At 39.0% G+C, this 13,068-nt stretch overlaps 1 protein-coding gene across 2 annotated transcripts in view; it reads right to left on the minus strand.

Annotated features, from left to right (window-relative positions):
- The window catches only part of ADAMTS20 (ADAM metallopeptidase with thrombospondin type 1 motif 20), a 246,153-nt gene that overhangs the window by 214,911 nt on the left and 18,174 nt on the right, over positions 1 to 13,068 (minus strand). The window contains exons 2-3 of one of the 2 annotated variants that reach the window (XM_040343882.1): positions 9,671 to 10,026; positions 6,467 to 6,638 (exon numbers count right to left, since the gene is read on the minus strand). In XM_040343882.1, the coding sequence (XP_040199816.1) occupies positions 6,467 to 6,638; positions 9,671 to 10,026 (528 nt within the window). Of the gene's footprint in view, positions 1 to 6,466; positions 6,639 to 9,670; positions 10,027 to 13,068 lie in introns of those variants that run through there. The other variant, XM_040343881.1, reaches the window with a different exon arrangement.

Consider the following 13,068-nt stretch of genomic DNA (forward strand, 5'->3'; position numbering starts at 1 on the left):
CAGTTCCCGTAATTGAAAGAGAAATCTTACTTATTTACAAAAAAATTAACAGAAAAAAATTAAAATGTAATTTTTTCAAAATTTTCAGTCTTTTTTTAGTTGTTGCGCAAAAAAAAATTGCAGAGGTGATCAAATACCACCAAAAGAAAGCTCTATTTGTTGGGGGAAAAAGGACGCCAATTTGTTTGGGTACAGTGTAGCATGACCGCGCAATTGCTATTCAAATTGCGACAGCGCTGAAAGCTGAAAATTGGCTTGGCCGGGAAAGTGCGTAAGTGCCTGGTATGGAAGTGGTTAAAGCAAGTTCTCATTTTTTTGACCGAAGGTTAAAGAACCTATGGGGCCTACACACGATCGGTTTGGACTAATGAAAACGGTCCTTCAGACCGTTCTCCTCTGGCGATCCTATCATTTATATGCGGCCTTACTGTGTTGGTATTTCACAAAGCCAGAGATTCTCTTAGACCAACGGCAGTCTGATAAATAGGAATGAGCGACCTGTCTGGGTTTTGGTTCATGAACAGTTTTTCAAATCTCACTCAAAGTTCACAAATGTGCAATGAACCCCACTGAAGTCTATGGAGTGGAAAACGTTATTTAATTCTGGATATCTATAGGGGTAATAAACATAGCTATTGTCAAACAAAGGGCATAAAAATACCAGGCAATTGCCATCAGTATAACAGAGTATCTCTTCCTATACAGAATTGTCAACTTTTCTTAACCACTTTAGCCCCGGACCATATTGCTGGTCAATGACCGGGCCCCCTTTTTGTGATTCGGCACTGCGTCGCTTTAACTGACAATTGCGCGGCTGTGCGACGTGGCTTCCAAACAAAAATTGGCGTCCTTTTTTCCCACAAATAGAGCTTTCTTTTGGTGGTATTTGATCACCTCTGCGGTTTTTATTTTTTGCGCTATAAACAAAAATAGAGAGACAATTTTGAAAAAAAATGAATATTTTTTACTTTTTGCTGTAATAAATTTTCCCAAAAATATATAAAAATAAAAAAAATATCCTCAGTTTAGGCCGATACGTATTCTTCTACATATTTTTCGTAAAAAAAAAATCGCATAAGCGTTTATTGATTGGTTTGTGCAAAAGTTATAGCGTTTACAAAATAGGGGATAGTTTTATGGCATTTTTATTAATATTTTTTTTTTTACTAGTAATGGCGGGGATCAGCAATTTTATCGGTACTGCAACCTAATGGCGGACACTTTGGACACTTTTGACACATTTTTGGGACCATTTGCCATTTTTATTAGCGATCAGTGCTATAGAAATGCATTGATTACTATAAAAATACCACTGGCAGTGAAGGGGTTAACACTAGGGGTTGAGGAAGGGGGTTATTATGTTCCCTAGGTGTGTTCTAACTGAAGGGGGGGTGGGACTGACTAATCGCTGTTCATACATTGTATGAACAGACGATCAGTCATTTCTCCCCCCTGACAGGACCAGGAGCTGTGTGTCTGTAACGAGCGATCGCGGGTAGCCCGGCGGTGATCGCGCCTCTTTTGGCTGAAATGCGAGATGACGTATAGCTACGTGATCTCACGCAGCCAAGCCGACCTGGCAGCTGGTCGGCTAGTGGTTAAAGAGGTAAAAGTAAACCCTCGTAAAAAAATAAAAAAAAAACCTGCAAGACAATGGCTGTTGGTAGTGTCCATGAACGCCGGGTCCAGAGGACCCGGGCACATCACAGATCACGGTAAATGGCCGCTGACAGTGGCGGTTTGTAAACAACCGGCGTCATGTCATGACGCCGATTCCTCTCTCCCCCTCTCTGTACCAATCGGTACAGTGTGAGAGGAGAGGGGGAGAGATCAGTGGTAGAAGCGCTGTCGGCTGAATCTTTAGTGCCCACAGCGCTGCTCTGTGACAATTGCAGTCACATCAGCCATCCCTCCATGCTCAGCCATACTCAGTGATACCCAGCCATACTCTTCCATACTCTGCAGTACCCAGCCATACTCTGCAGTACCCAGCCATACTCTGCAGTACCCAGCCATACTCTGCAGTACCCAGCCATACTAAGCCATACTTGGTGATACCCAGCCATACTCAGTGATGCTCTGTGATACTCAACCATACCCAACCACACTCAGCAAAACCCAGCCGTACCCAGACATACTTAGCCGTACTCAGCTGTACTCAGCCTCTTTATGTGGCCAGGCTGTGGAAAAGCCTCCCACATTAGGTATAGCCGTACTCAGGAGGAGTAGGAGAATCTATTTTGGGGTGTTATTTTTGGTATGTACATGTTATGTGTTAGAAATATTGTATAAATGGACAACTTTGTATAAAAAAAATGCGTTTTCATTTTCTTTCCACATTTTCCAAATATTTGTAGAAAAAGAATGACATGTTCAAAAGACTCATTATGCCTCACAGATTATACGTTTGGGGGTGTTTTATTTCAAAAATTGGGTAATTTTTGGGGGTTTTCATTGTCCTGGTTCTCCAGGATCTTCAAAAGTGTAAGAGGTAGTCAGGAAATTAGTGTAATTATATGCTCCTAGAACGCCTGAAGGTGCTCCCTGCATGTATGGTCCTCTGTATGTGGCCACGCTGTGTAAAAAGTCTCACACGTGTGGTATCATCATACTCAGGAGTAAAAGTAGAATGTGTTTTGGAGTGTTATTTGTGGTATGCATATGCTGTGTGTGAGAAATAACCTGCTAATATGACAATTTTGTTGAAAAAAAAATCTAGATTTTTGCAAAGAATTGTGGGAAAAAATTATAACTGTAAAAAAACTCACAATGCCTCTTATTAAATACCTTGGGATGTCTATTTTCCATATGAGGGGTATTTGCACTTTTCTGGCTTGTTAGGGTCTCAAGAAATTAGATAGGCCTTCAGTACATCAGGTGTGATCAATTTTCAGAGATTGGCACCATAGCTTGTGGCGTGGACTCTATAACTTTCACAAAGACCAAATAATATACACCAATTTGGGTTTTACCAAAGATATGTAGCAGTATAAATTTGGCCAAAATTTATAAAGATTAATTACTAATTTGCAAAAATGTATACAGAAACGAAAAAAAAACATATTTTTTTACAGAATTTTCAGTCTTTTTTCTTTTTATAGCGCAAAAAAATCAAAACCCAGCAGTGATGAATACAGTACCACCAAAAAGAAAGCTCTATTTGTGTGGAAAAAAAGGACAAAAATGTCATATGGGTACAGTGTTTGTATGACTGTCATTCAAATTTCAACCAAAAGTTGAAATCGGTTCTGTTAGGAAGGGGGTTTAAGTGCCCATGGTCAAGTGGTTAAGAAAACACACTGAAAATTTGGCTGCTGTGATCCACCCTTTAGAGTGAATGGGCTGGTTTTACCCATTTTTTTTAGATTATTGGCTCTTCTGAACTCAGCTGTCTGTATAAATGACCTATGTACTGAATTATGAGGATTACTTATTTCTGGTACTAAACCTGCAATGTTTTTGCCAAAAGTTCACAATTTGCAAATCAGTGATCCCTGTGGATTTCGGGAACTTAAGGTAGTAACAAAACTTAAACCTCATCTCTACCGATAAACACGCTCTGTAAGCTCCAGAGTGCTAAGAAATATTTTAGTTTGCTACAATTTAAAACAGACTAGTTCCAGGGACCATCTGGCCCCAGGAACTGACAACCAATTATAATTAGAGGTCTTCTGCTTTTTGGCAAATTACACATAATTATCCAAGTATACAATTAGAAAATTGCATACATTTGTAAAAAATGCAAAAAATCTATCCCTATTGTAAAAACATACTTGTACATGCTGTCAACTGGTAGTTTCAGAATCATCAAGTTACACAAACAAAATTGGGGACACCTAATGTAAGAGGCACACCGCTAGGAACACCTGATGAAAGAGGCACTCCGCTGGGGACACCTGATGTTAGAGGCACTCCGCTGGGGACATCTAATGTAAGAGGTATTGTACTGGGGACACCTGATGTAAGAGGCACTCCGCTTAGGGGCACTGATGTAAGAGGCACTTCGCTGGGGGCACCTGATGTAAGAGGCACACCGCTGGGGACACCTGATAAAAGAGGCACTCCACTGGGGACACCTGATGTAAGAGGCACTCCAATGGGGACACCTGATGTAAGAGGCACTCCGCTGGGGACACCTGATGGCATCTTGTGGCAGGCGATGGTGGCAAGTGACACACGTTCAGGGCTTCCACCGATTTGGCATTATGGTGAGTTGAATGATTTCATTTTATATTACAATGTAATGATAGAAATAATGCGCTTCAATCATCCTGACAACCAAAACAACTATGGTGCCATGATGATTGAAGCGCTAACACCAGGTGTTTGGAGTATCTTTATCTACTGATTGTTAAACTTTCTGAATACACATTTTTCTATTGTGGTGTACGATCTGGGCCTGTTGTCCCTTCATCCCTCTTTCTTTCTTCTATCTCTCTTTCTTTTGCTGGCTTTCACCCTTTGTTTCTCGCCTCCATTCCCTCGTTTATTCTCAGACTCTAACCACACCCCCTTTGAGTCACCCCCTTTTAAGCCACGCCTAAGATTTAGCTTAAAATAAGCCAGTTTTTACTATGGCACACACCGCATTTTTATTTTCTCCCACTCCGCCACACCTCCAAATGAATGACCCCGCTCCCTAATTATAATAAGACTCCGCCCACAGACAAAAACGTGTCCCTAATTATTTTTTTTACAATATTGGCAACTATGTATATGCCTCTACATTATTCAAAATGCTTTGCCATTGTTATAGCCTATGGGTTGAATAGACTGTTCACTTTACAAGAAAGGTTGCACTTTGAGAATTATCCCCAGAGCTCAGTGAATGAGGTCAAGTTCTGCTGACTACCATCATCCAATTACCCATTTTTCATTTTTATTTAGTGGGGTATTTTTTGCAAAGTGAAATTTCACTGCATTCACTACATTCTGGGAAATTCCTTTGTACATTGCAACTGCCTTTGCATAGTAAACAGCCCCTTTGTCTTTAGCAATCACCCCCATTTACTAACTTTTGTATCTCTTTATAAAAGACAACTTCTAAACCTACCAACGATAAATTAATAAACTGAAAAATACAACTACAATTAAGGCACCCATATGAGTGACATCTGCATATCAATCTACATTTGCCCCAAGATATCTTAATCTCCATTCCAACTGAAACTCAATTAGGCTATAAACCTGCCTTTAAGGGCCCCATTTATTTCAAGGCTGGAAACTCTGTATTTTTAGGAGCTATGATCCCTGGCTGCTGTTAATGAAAAGGCTTTTTAGAGTTATACTGTGGGAACAACTTGATGCTTAAAGTGGATGTAAATCTTTTTTTTTTTTAATGAAGACTTCTACCTGGTACAGTAGAGAATGTCCATTCATCTGTGCCCAGTCTTGCCATGGAAGAGTTAATCCAGCTCTGAGCAATCCTCTCTTGTCTTTTTTCAGTAAGATAAAAAACGACACATCCCCACTACTGTGACTGACATGAATGAGCATGAGTGCGAGAGTGCAGAGAGTGTTGTGATTCATCTTCACATCCCTCCTCTTTTCCTTCTCCAGCTCTCCCAGATTGGCTGCTCCAGACTCCAGCTTGATTGGTCATGCTGAAGTCATGTGGTGCCTTTACTGAGTTTTGACTGGATGTTACTCATCATGGGGCGTGATCATGACTGATGAGGCTATTTGTGGTGCAGTCAGCTCTCAGAGCCAGCAGAAAGAGTAGTAGAGTGTAGAGGTGGTCAGAAAGTCGTTATATCACAATTCCACCCACCGAGCTCCAGCAAAGAGACCCATCCACTGATTCCAGAGTTTTTCAGGGCTCCTCTTGCTGAAGGGGGTGATGTTTTCAAGGTAGGGATACATGCAGGAGGCTTGCAAGTATATATACAGTACAATTAATACTGTGCTATTAGTTATTACTGGGTGAGTGGTGGGTTTACATCCACTTTAAAGTATATATATATATAAGTAAAAAATAAATGTTCATTTTGGATAGGGTAGGAAAAAAAAAAACAGTACATTTTACCTACTATCTTGTAGACACAACATGAAGAGAAAAAAATCTCTCTAAAGTGATGAAAATCTCTTGGACAATTGTTACTGCACCAAATAATCAAAAGATCTCCCCCTAGTCCTGTTCCACTGACAAATCAAAATGTTGGAATTTCCTCATGGTAATCCCAGTAATAGTGATAATTAGGCAATAAAGAGAGTAAATATCCCTAGCGAGGTCACAGACAGCAAAAACAAACCTGACAGACATTTTCCACCGTTTCCTGCTTTTCACACAAGGAAAGTATGTTTTTGAAACCACAATTTTGCAATTTAGAACCTCACAGAAAAAGAGGGCAATACTCATAATAAAAGGCTTGCCTACTTTATTGTAATTTAAACTGTTGAATACTATGTTTTACATGAACTAAGGAATTAAATGTCTTTACTTTTAAATTTAAGTCTATAAAGTAACTGTACCTGTAAATCTCACAGTTTGGACCTGATTTTCCAGAAGGCTCTCCTAGCTTTTGTTGCTTTTTGTAGAGAAGATGTGGTTTGCTTTGCTCATCTTCATGTTCTTCATCAACATATTCTATCAATGGTTCTAAAAAATATTCCCCATCATGTGCTTTAAAAGTACCCATCTACAAAACAAAAAAGTTGGTGGGCTTTTATTAGAATCATACTAACAATAATTTTTTATACAATCTTTATTTCATTTTTATATTAGCATTAACAGGTAAGAGACGGGCATGGCATTTCACAATTCAAGCATTTTACGCAGTTACCAGTTTCAGTGAAGAATATACATCTATATTTATCTAGTACATAAATATCACTGCCTATATTACCTCTACAATAAAATACAATTTACTTCTAATAACTCCATACTGCTTCAGTGTGCATCCTGACAATGCCCCACTGCAATGGGTGATATATTTGTTATCATTATCCTCTCTATCTAATAAGTTAGCCCCTGTTGATGGCTTTCTCAGCCGAAACGCGTCAGTTTTGCATCATTGCACCCCATACTGCTTTTATTTCTACATATGTGATCACTCATCTTTTTTTGTATGTGTCATTTTTGTATGACCATTTTTTATCATAATAAACCTGTTGGTTTTTTTTTACCTGCACCATTTGAAGCACTCTTTTGTTTCTTTTTTTGGAGCCCATATGACCTGTCCCCGCATCCTCCCTGCTGCAGAAGGTCCATTGGTTCATCATTTCAGCCTTCAGGACCGTCTGGTCATCCTGTGAGACCCTGTCACATTGATTTTGGTCTTTCAGGACCGTAAGCACATCTGACCCACTGTTATACAACAGATGAGTCCATCTCACACGGTAAGGGTACCCCATCTTTTCTTTGTGTGAAGCAACCTTGAATTCTCCAGCAAATCGGTTATTCAGCATCCAATGTGATTTGGAAGAATTCTCCTTTCTACACTGTGTGTTCACCATACATGGACTTGATATCATTGCATTCCTTTTTTGGTCTTACCACCATATATATTTGAGTATATTCGATATTTATCACTTTGTGAGCACGTCACTAGTTCACTAATTCCAACATTTAGCGCTGCACTATTTATTCTTTATTCTTGTTTACACTTTGTTTGTTGTAGGGCTGGTAGCTTTTTGGCATTTCATCTTTGGGTTTAGCCGCAGTTTTTTCCCTTTTTTACAAGAGAAAGTGTTTGTTAACCCCAAAAAAATTATACAGATTCTGGTCCTTAACCAGTTAATGACCCGCCCATAGACAAAAGACATCTACAGGGCCGTTCGTTAACTCTGGGAGGACGTCTATAGACGTCCTCCCAGAATGGTGCGCACATGGGAGTGTCCGTGACCCCCGGGTCCAGAGGACCGACGCATCACGGATCGTGGTAAATTGCCGCTGATAGCGGCCGTTTACCACGTGATTGCTCTGTCCAATGGTTCCTCCCTCCCCTCTCTGTACTGATCGGTACAGTGCGAGAGGGAGAGAGCAGGTGTCAACAGCGATGTGGGCTGGATCTGTGACAATTGCAGTCCACAGATCCAGCCATCCATGCTCAGCCATCCCTACAATACTGTGCAATACCCCTGCCAGTACTCTGCAATACCCCTGCCAGTACTCTGCAAATACCCCTGCCAGTACTCTGCAATGCCCCTGCCAGTACTCTGCAATACCCCTGCCAGTACTCTGCAATATCTATCTAAAAAAACTCACCATGCCTCTTCTAAATACCTTGGAATGCCTTTTTTTCCAAAAAGAGGTCATTTGGGGGTATTTGTAATTTTCCTGCCATGGTAGGTCTCAAAAATGAGATAGGTCGTCAGTACTTCAGGTGTGATCAATTTCAGATATTGGCACCATAGCTTGTGGACTCTATAACTTTCACAAAGACCAAATATATGCACCAATTTGTACTTATTTTTACCAAAGATATGTAGTAGTATACATTTTGGCCAAAATTTATGAAGAAAAATTACACATTTTCTAAATTTTATAACAGAAACAAAGAAACAAATTATTTTTTACAGAATTTTCAGTCTTTTTTCTTGTATAGCGCAAAAAATAAAAAACCCAATGGTGATTAAATACCACCAAAAGAAAGCTCTATTTGTGGGGAAAAAAAGACACAAATTTAATTTGGGCACAGTGTTGTATGACTGAGTAATTGTCATTTAAATTGTGAGAGCACCGAAAGCTGAAAATTGGTCTGGTTATTAAGAGGGTTTAAGTGCCCAGTGGTCAAAGCAGATTACACAGTACAGCGCTTGTGCTATGTAATCCTTCCCCATCTGAACTGTAAAAAAAAAAAAAAGCCTGAACCTGGATGGCCTTTCTAAATAGACCACACCCTGATCACCGTGATCAAAGTGCCTCCCTCCGTGATAGGCTGCTTGATCTCTGCTCTCCTCTCTCCCCCCTCCTTCCTGCCTGTCATCACTCTGCTGTGTCTGTCTCCACCGACCCCTCCCCACAGCCGATATTCCTGTAAAGTAAAATATTTTTTTTTTACTGCCAACCCCTCTATTAGTTTTAAAAAAACAAGTAGTGTAAATACCTAATTTGAGCTGTAATCAGTCGGTCATGTGACTTGCGGTCGCTTTACAGCTACGATACACAGCTTCTGCGGAGGAGACGAGTGGCAATAGATAAGAGCTGTAAAGCAGCCGTGAGTGATGTGTGGCTGGCCGAAGACAGCTCAAATTAGGTATTTACACTGCTCATTTTTTTAATGAGTGTGCTATGCCAGCCTAATAGAGGGGTAAATACGGTACCTACCATTCTCTCTCTGCACAGTACTTCACTTTGCCAACCCCATTCCCTCTCGGGACAAGATGTTATTTATTAGCATCTTATGGCAAGCATAACCTGCTGTATGTCATATACCTGTATTTGACTGCTGTATCCAGTGTTATTACCCTTTCCCCATCCTCCCCCACTGTATTATTATTCAATTTTGTGTCTTCTGACATTGCACTATTTTTTATATTGGATAAAATATGAAAAAAAATACATATTTGACCTAAATACTGTAGTGGTTTGTAATACTCAAATATAAAACAGAAATAACATTACCCTATAATAAAATGTGTTAAATATAGGAAACCAAGAGGAAAGAATAATGGCAAATGTTGTATAGATAACTCAAGCATTATAAGTTGATGCAATAGTAAAACTCACCATTCCACCACAAAGACTCATGGCAGCTGTATGTTCCTCTAAACCATTAACATGCCCACTGTAAAAACAATGTTTGAAGTCTGATGATTCAAGGTGACCATAACTTGGTTTTCCAACATGGACAACACTATAAGAGTCTGCAATAAAATTTGCATTGATGGTAAGATTAAAATGAAAGAGCTGTCCATAGGCAGAAAAATAATAATTTGTTTTGTTGACATGAGTCTGTGAAGTTTGAAAGTCAGTGCTTCTTTTCCTTCTTTTGAAATGCTGGTTATGTGGGAAGGCTTCTCCAAAGTCATTTACTCGAGAAGGTATGACAATTTCGTATGATGAAAGGGTTTTCACAAAATTAGCTGCAACAAAAAAAAAACACACTCAATTTACTAAAAATAATACAAAGAAACTGCCCATAAAATATAAACTGTTCCTAGACTTTTCAGTTAAGTATTAAGCTCTGAGTGTTCCATCAGTGGGAAAAGTGGTAGCGACAGTCTACTGTGGTGTCCAGTAGCACACCCTCAGAATCCCAGAAGACTGTCACCATTACTTTGCCAGATGATAGGACACTCCAGGCTTTTCTCCACTTTCAACTCAACTAGGAGGGGTGTCAACTGTTTGGAATGTGCACATGAAAAATGGTATAGAACACATGCACTATATTCAGCACAGAACATCTGGAAGAATGGCTTGGTGGGGGGATAAAGCCTTATGGCTATCTGGTCACTTCTTCTATGTCGGGCCGTGAACATTTGGGATGCACTTTGTATGCAAAAAATAAATGATTTGTTTACAGAAATACAGCATGTGTATGTTAATCCAGGGAAGCACATGGTAGTGGAACAAATGTAAATTTAAATGTGATTTTATGTTACAGATTTACATCTAGTTGTTAAACATAATCAACTGAGTAAAGTGACTGTATTACCCACGTGGAAATAAATGGTATGATATATTTCAGATATTGATTAGAGCTGATGAAGCTACTTGAATTGGCAGCAAAACGTCATCGACATCACAGAACAAATCCAGTGCAATGTGACATACTACTATCAGCTATGCTCTTAAAGGAATCTGAGAATGCTCACAGACTCACAGAAGTACAATAGGAGATCATAAAGTTATGTCTAAATATTTTACAGATGAATTACACACTAGAAGTCACATAATTAGCTGAATAGAGTACACCTCTGTGCAAGATAAAAAATAAAAACCTGTTTCCGGAAGGTACCAGATCTTGTTCACACCTGCATTTCAAGAGGCAGTACATGCACGATTTGCTAGAAACCACATCAAAGATACAGCAAACAGGACCGTTTCTAATGTAATGCACACACAATACATCTTAGTAATCTAGCCACATTGTGGATCCCAACTGCAAGAAACCTTTCGAAACATGCCCAAGATAAAGATTTGAAGAAGTACCAATTATTAGGGACATGTTATTAAAAATTGTAATTCTGAACAACTCCCAGAGCCCTATTAAAGTTATAAAAACATGTACAATATGTGGCCTACTGTAACTCTTCTTGCCCATTTAGCCAAATACAAAGAGGTTGATTTACTAAAACTGGAGAGTGCAACATCTGGTGTAGCACTGCATAGAAACCAATCAGCTTCCAGTTTTTGGTGATGGTAGAAGCTGATTGGCTACTATGTACAGCTCCACCAGCACTCTTCAGTTTTAGTAAATTAACCCCAATGAGATTAAAGAGTAGCTCCATGTTTGTTGAGAAAAAGAAACAATCCTCTCTGGGTGATCAACGTCTTTTGCAAGGATTTTAACAAACTTTATTACCGATTTTTAGCTGTTTTAGCTCTGAAGGTATAGTTCTTAGTAAGACAATGTTCTGTGCACAGTAATTCTAAATGGGAGTGACTAATTAATTTTATCCCAAGGTTCACACTGGGCTGTCAGAATGAAGCCGTGTGAGTTCAGATGAACTTGCACGATTTCACTCCCGCTTGTTAGTCCCGATTTCGGCCACGAAAACAGAGACATCTGTGCAGTTTCTGCACAAATTTCAATGTAAATCGTGGGCTGAAATCACAAAAAATAGTAAAGAAACTACTTTCTGAAATCTGTGCAGCAGATGTGGCATTGCACCGACTAGGATGGTGCCATTGCCGGCAATGCCGCCAATTTGACATGTCAAATCGCATGTCAAATTGTACCAGTGTGAACCAGGGCTTAATCTCACTTTGATAGTTCTGATTAGAAAAGTTTCAATGTCTGCATCTTTTTAGTTGGGATTAACCCTTAGTCAGCATTTCACCAAATATTACAATTTAAGTGCAGAGAATGCCTAAAACATGATGTGTATCATAGTGCAGAGTTCTTTAACCAAGCAAGAAACTACATTTTTGGGAGGCATCCTGTACTTGTCCCCAAGATGCCATATTGCATTGGATTTCACAGAACATTAAAGCGTAACTCCACATTTGTTGAGAAAAAAACATTCCCCTCTGGGTGATCTATGTGAATTGCATTAATTTTAACAAACTTTGTTGCAGATTCCTATCTTTTGTTATTCTAATAAATCACTGTTTGTTCCTCTGTGCCTCTGTGCTCAGTGAGTCTAATGGGAGTGGTTTTATAATTATCAACCAGCTGCTGTAGGGCTCAAATGAGGAAAACTGCTGGGTCTGCATCCCTTTAGATGTGATTTCCTATTGGGATTATAGACTTCTGGGGAAATCAGTGAGCCAATCACACAAGCAGTAAAAGATGTTTCTGGGGGATGTTATCTACACATTCTGTGTACAGAACACCTCTAGGTAGCCATATTGTATTGCATTGTACAGAAAATTACAGCAACTGCAGATTGAAAAGAAAAGGTAATTTCTAATAACATTCAATTACACAATGACTTGTGTCACAAATGTATATGCTATATATTTTTTTATTATTTCCTATTTTTTTTCCCCATGAAAATAAAGTTACCCTTTAAGTAGAAGTTTAAAAGATAAATATGCTGAAGTTTAAAACATAAGGTAATTTCTAATAACATTAATGACAATATGGCTTGTGCATCAATTGTATAAGCTATAATAGTTTGTTCTTTTATTTATAATATTTTTCTTCCACGACAATGCAGTTACCCTTTAAGAAGAGTATTAGTTAGAGATGCAATAATGTTGCTAATGGTAATTTCTCTCGAGCTGCAGAAATGACCAGCTAAAAATGGAGAAACTATTCAAGAAATGACTCTAACCCAGTTGCTCCACAAAATTGGGCTCTAGGGAAAAGTAGCAAGGAGAAAGTCATACTGGAAAAACAGTTTACAACATGGTTTATTTTGGTTTATGGCCTAATGGCGTGTGTAGAAAGGAAAAGTGAAAAAATGTGCCAAAACACAGGATTTATTTTTGACAGCAATATCAGATAAGTAAAGTAA

This window comes from Rana temporaria, chromosome 3 (assembly GCF_905171775.1).
Source record: "Rana temporaria chromosome 3, aRanTem1.1, whole genome shotgun sequence".
In the NCBI taxonomy this organism is placed as follows: domain Eukaryota; kingdom Metazoa; phylum Chordata; class Amphibia; order Anura; family Ranidae; genus Rana; species Rana temporaria.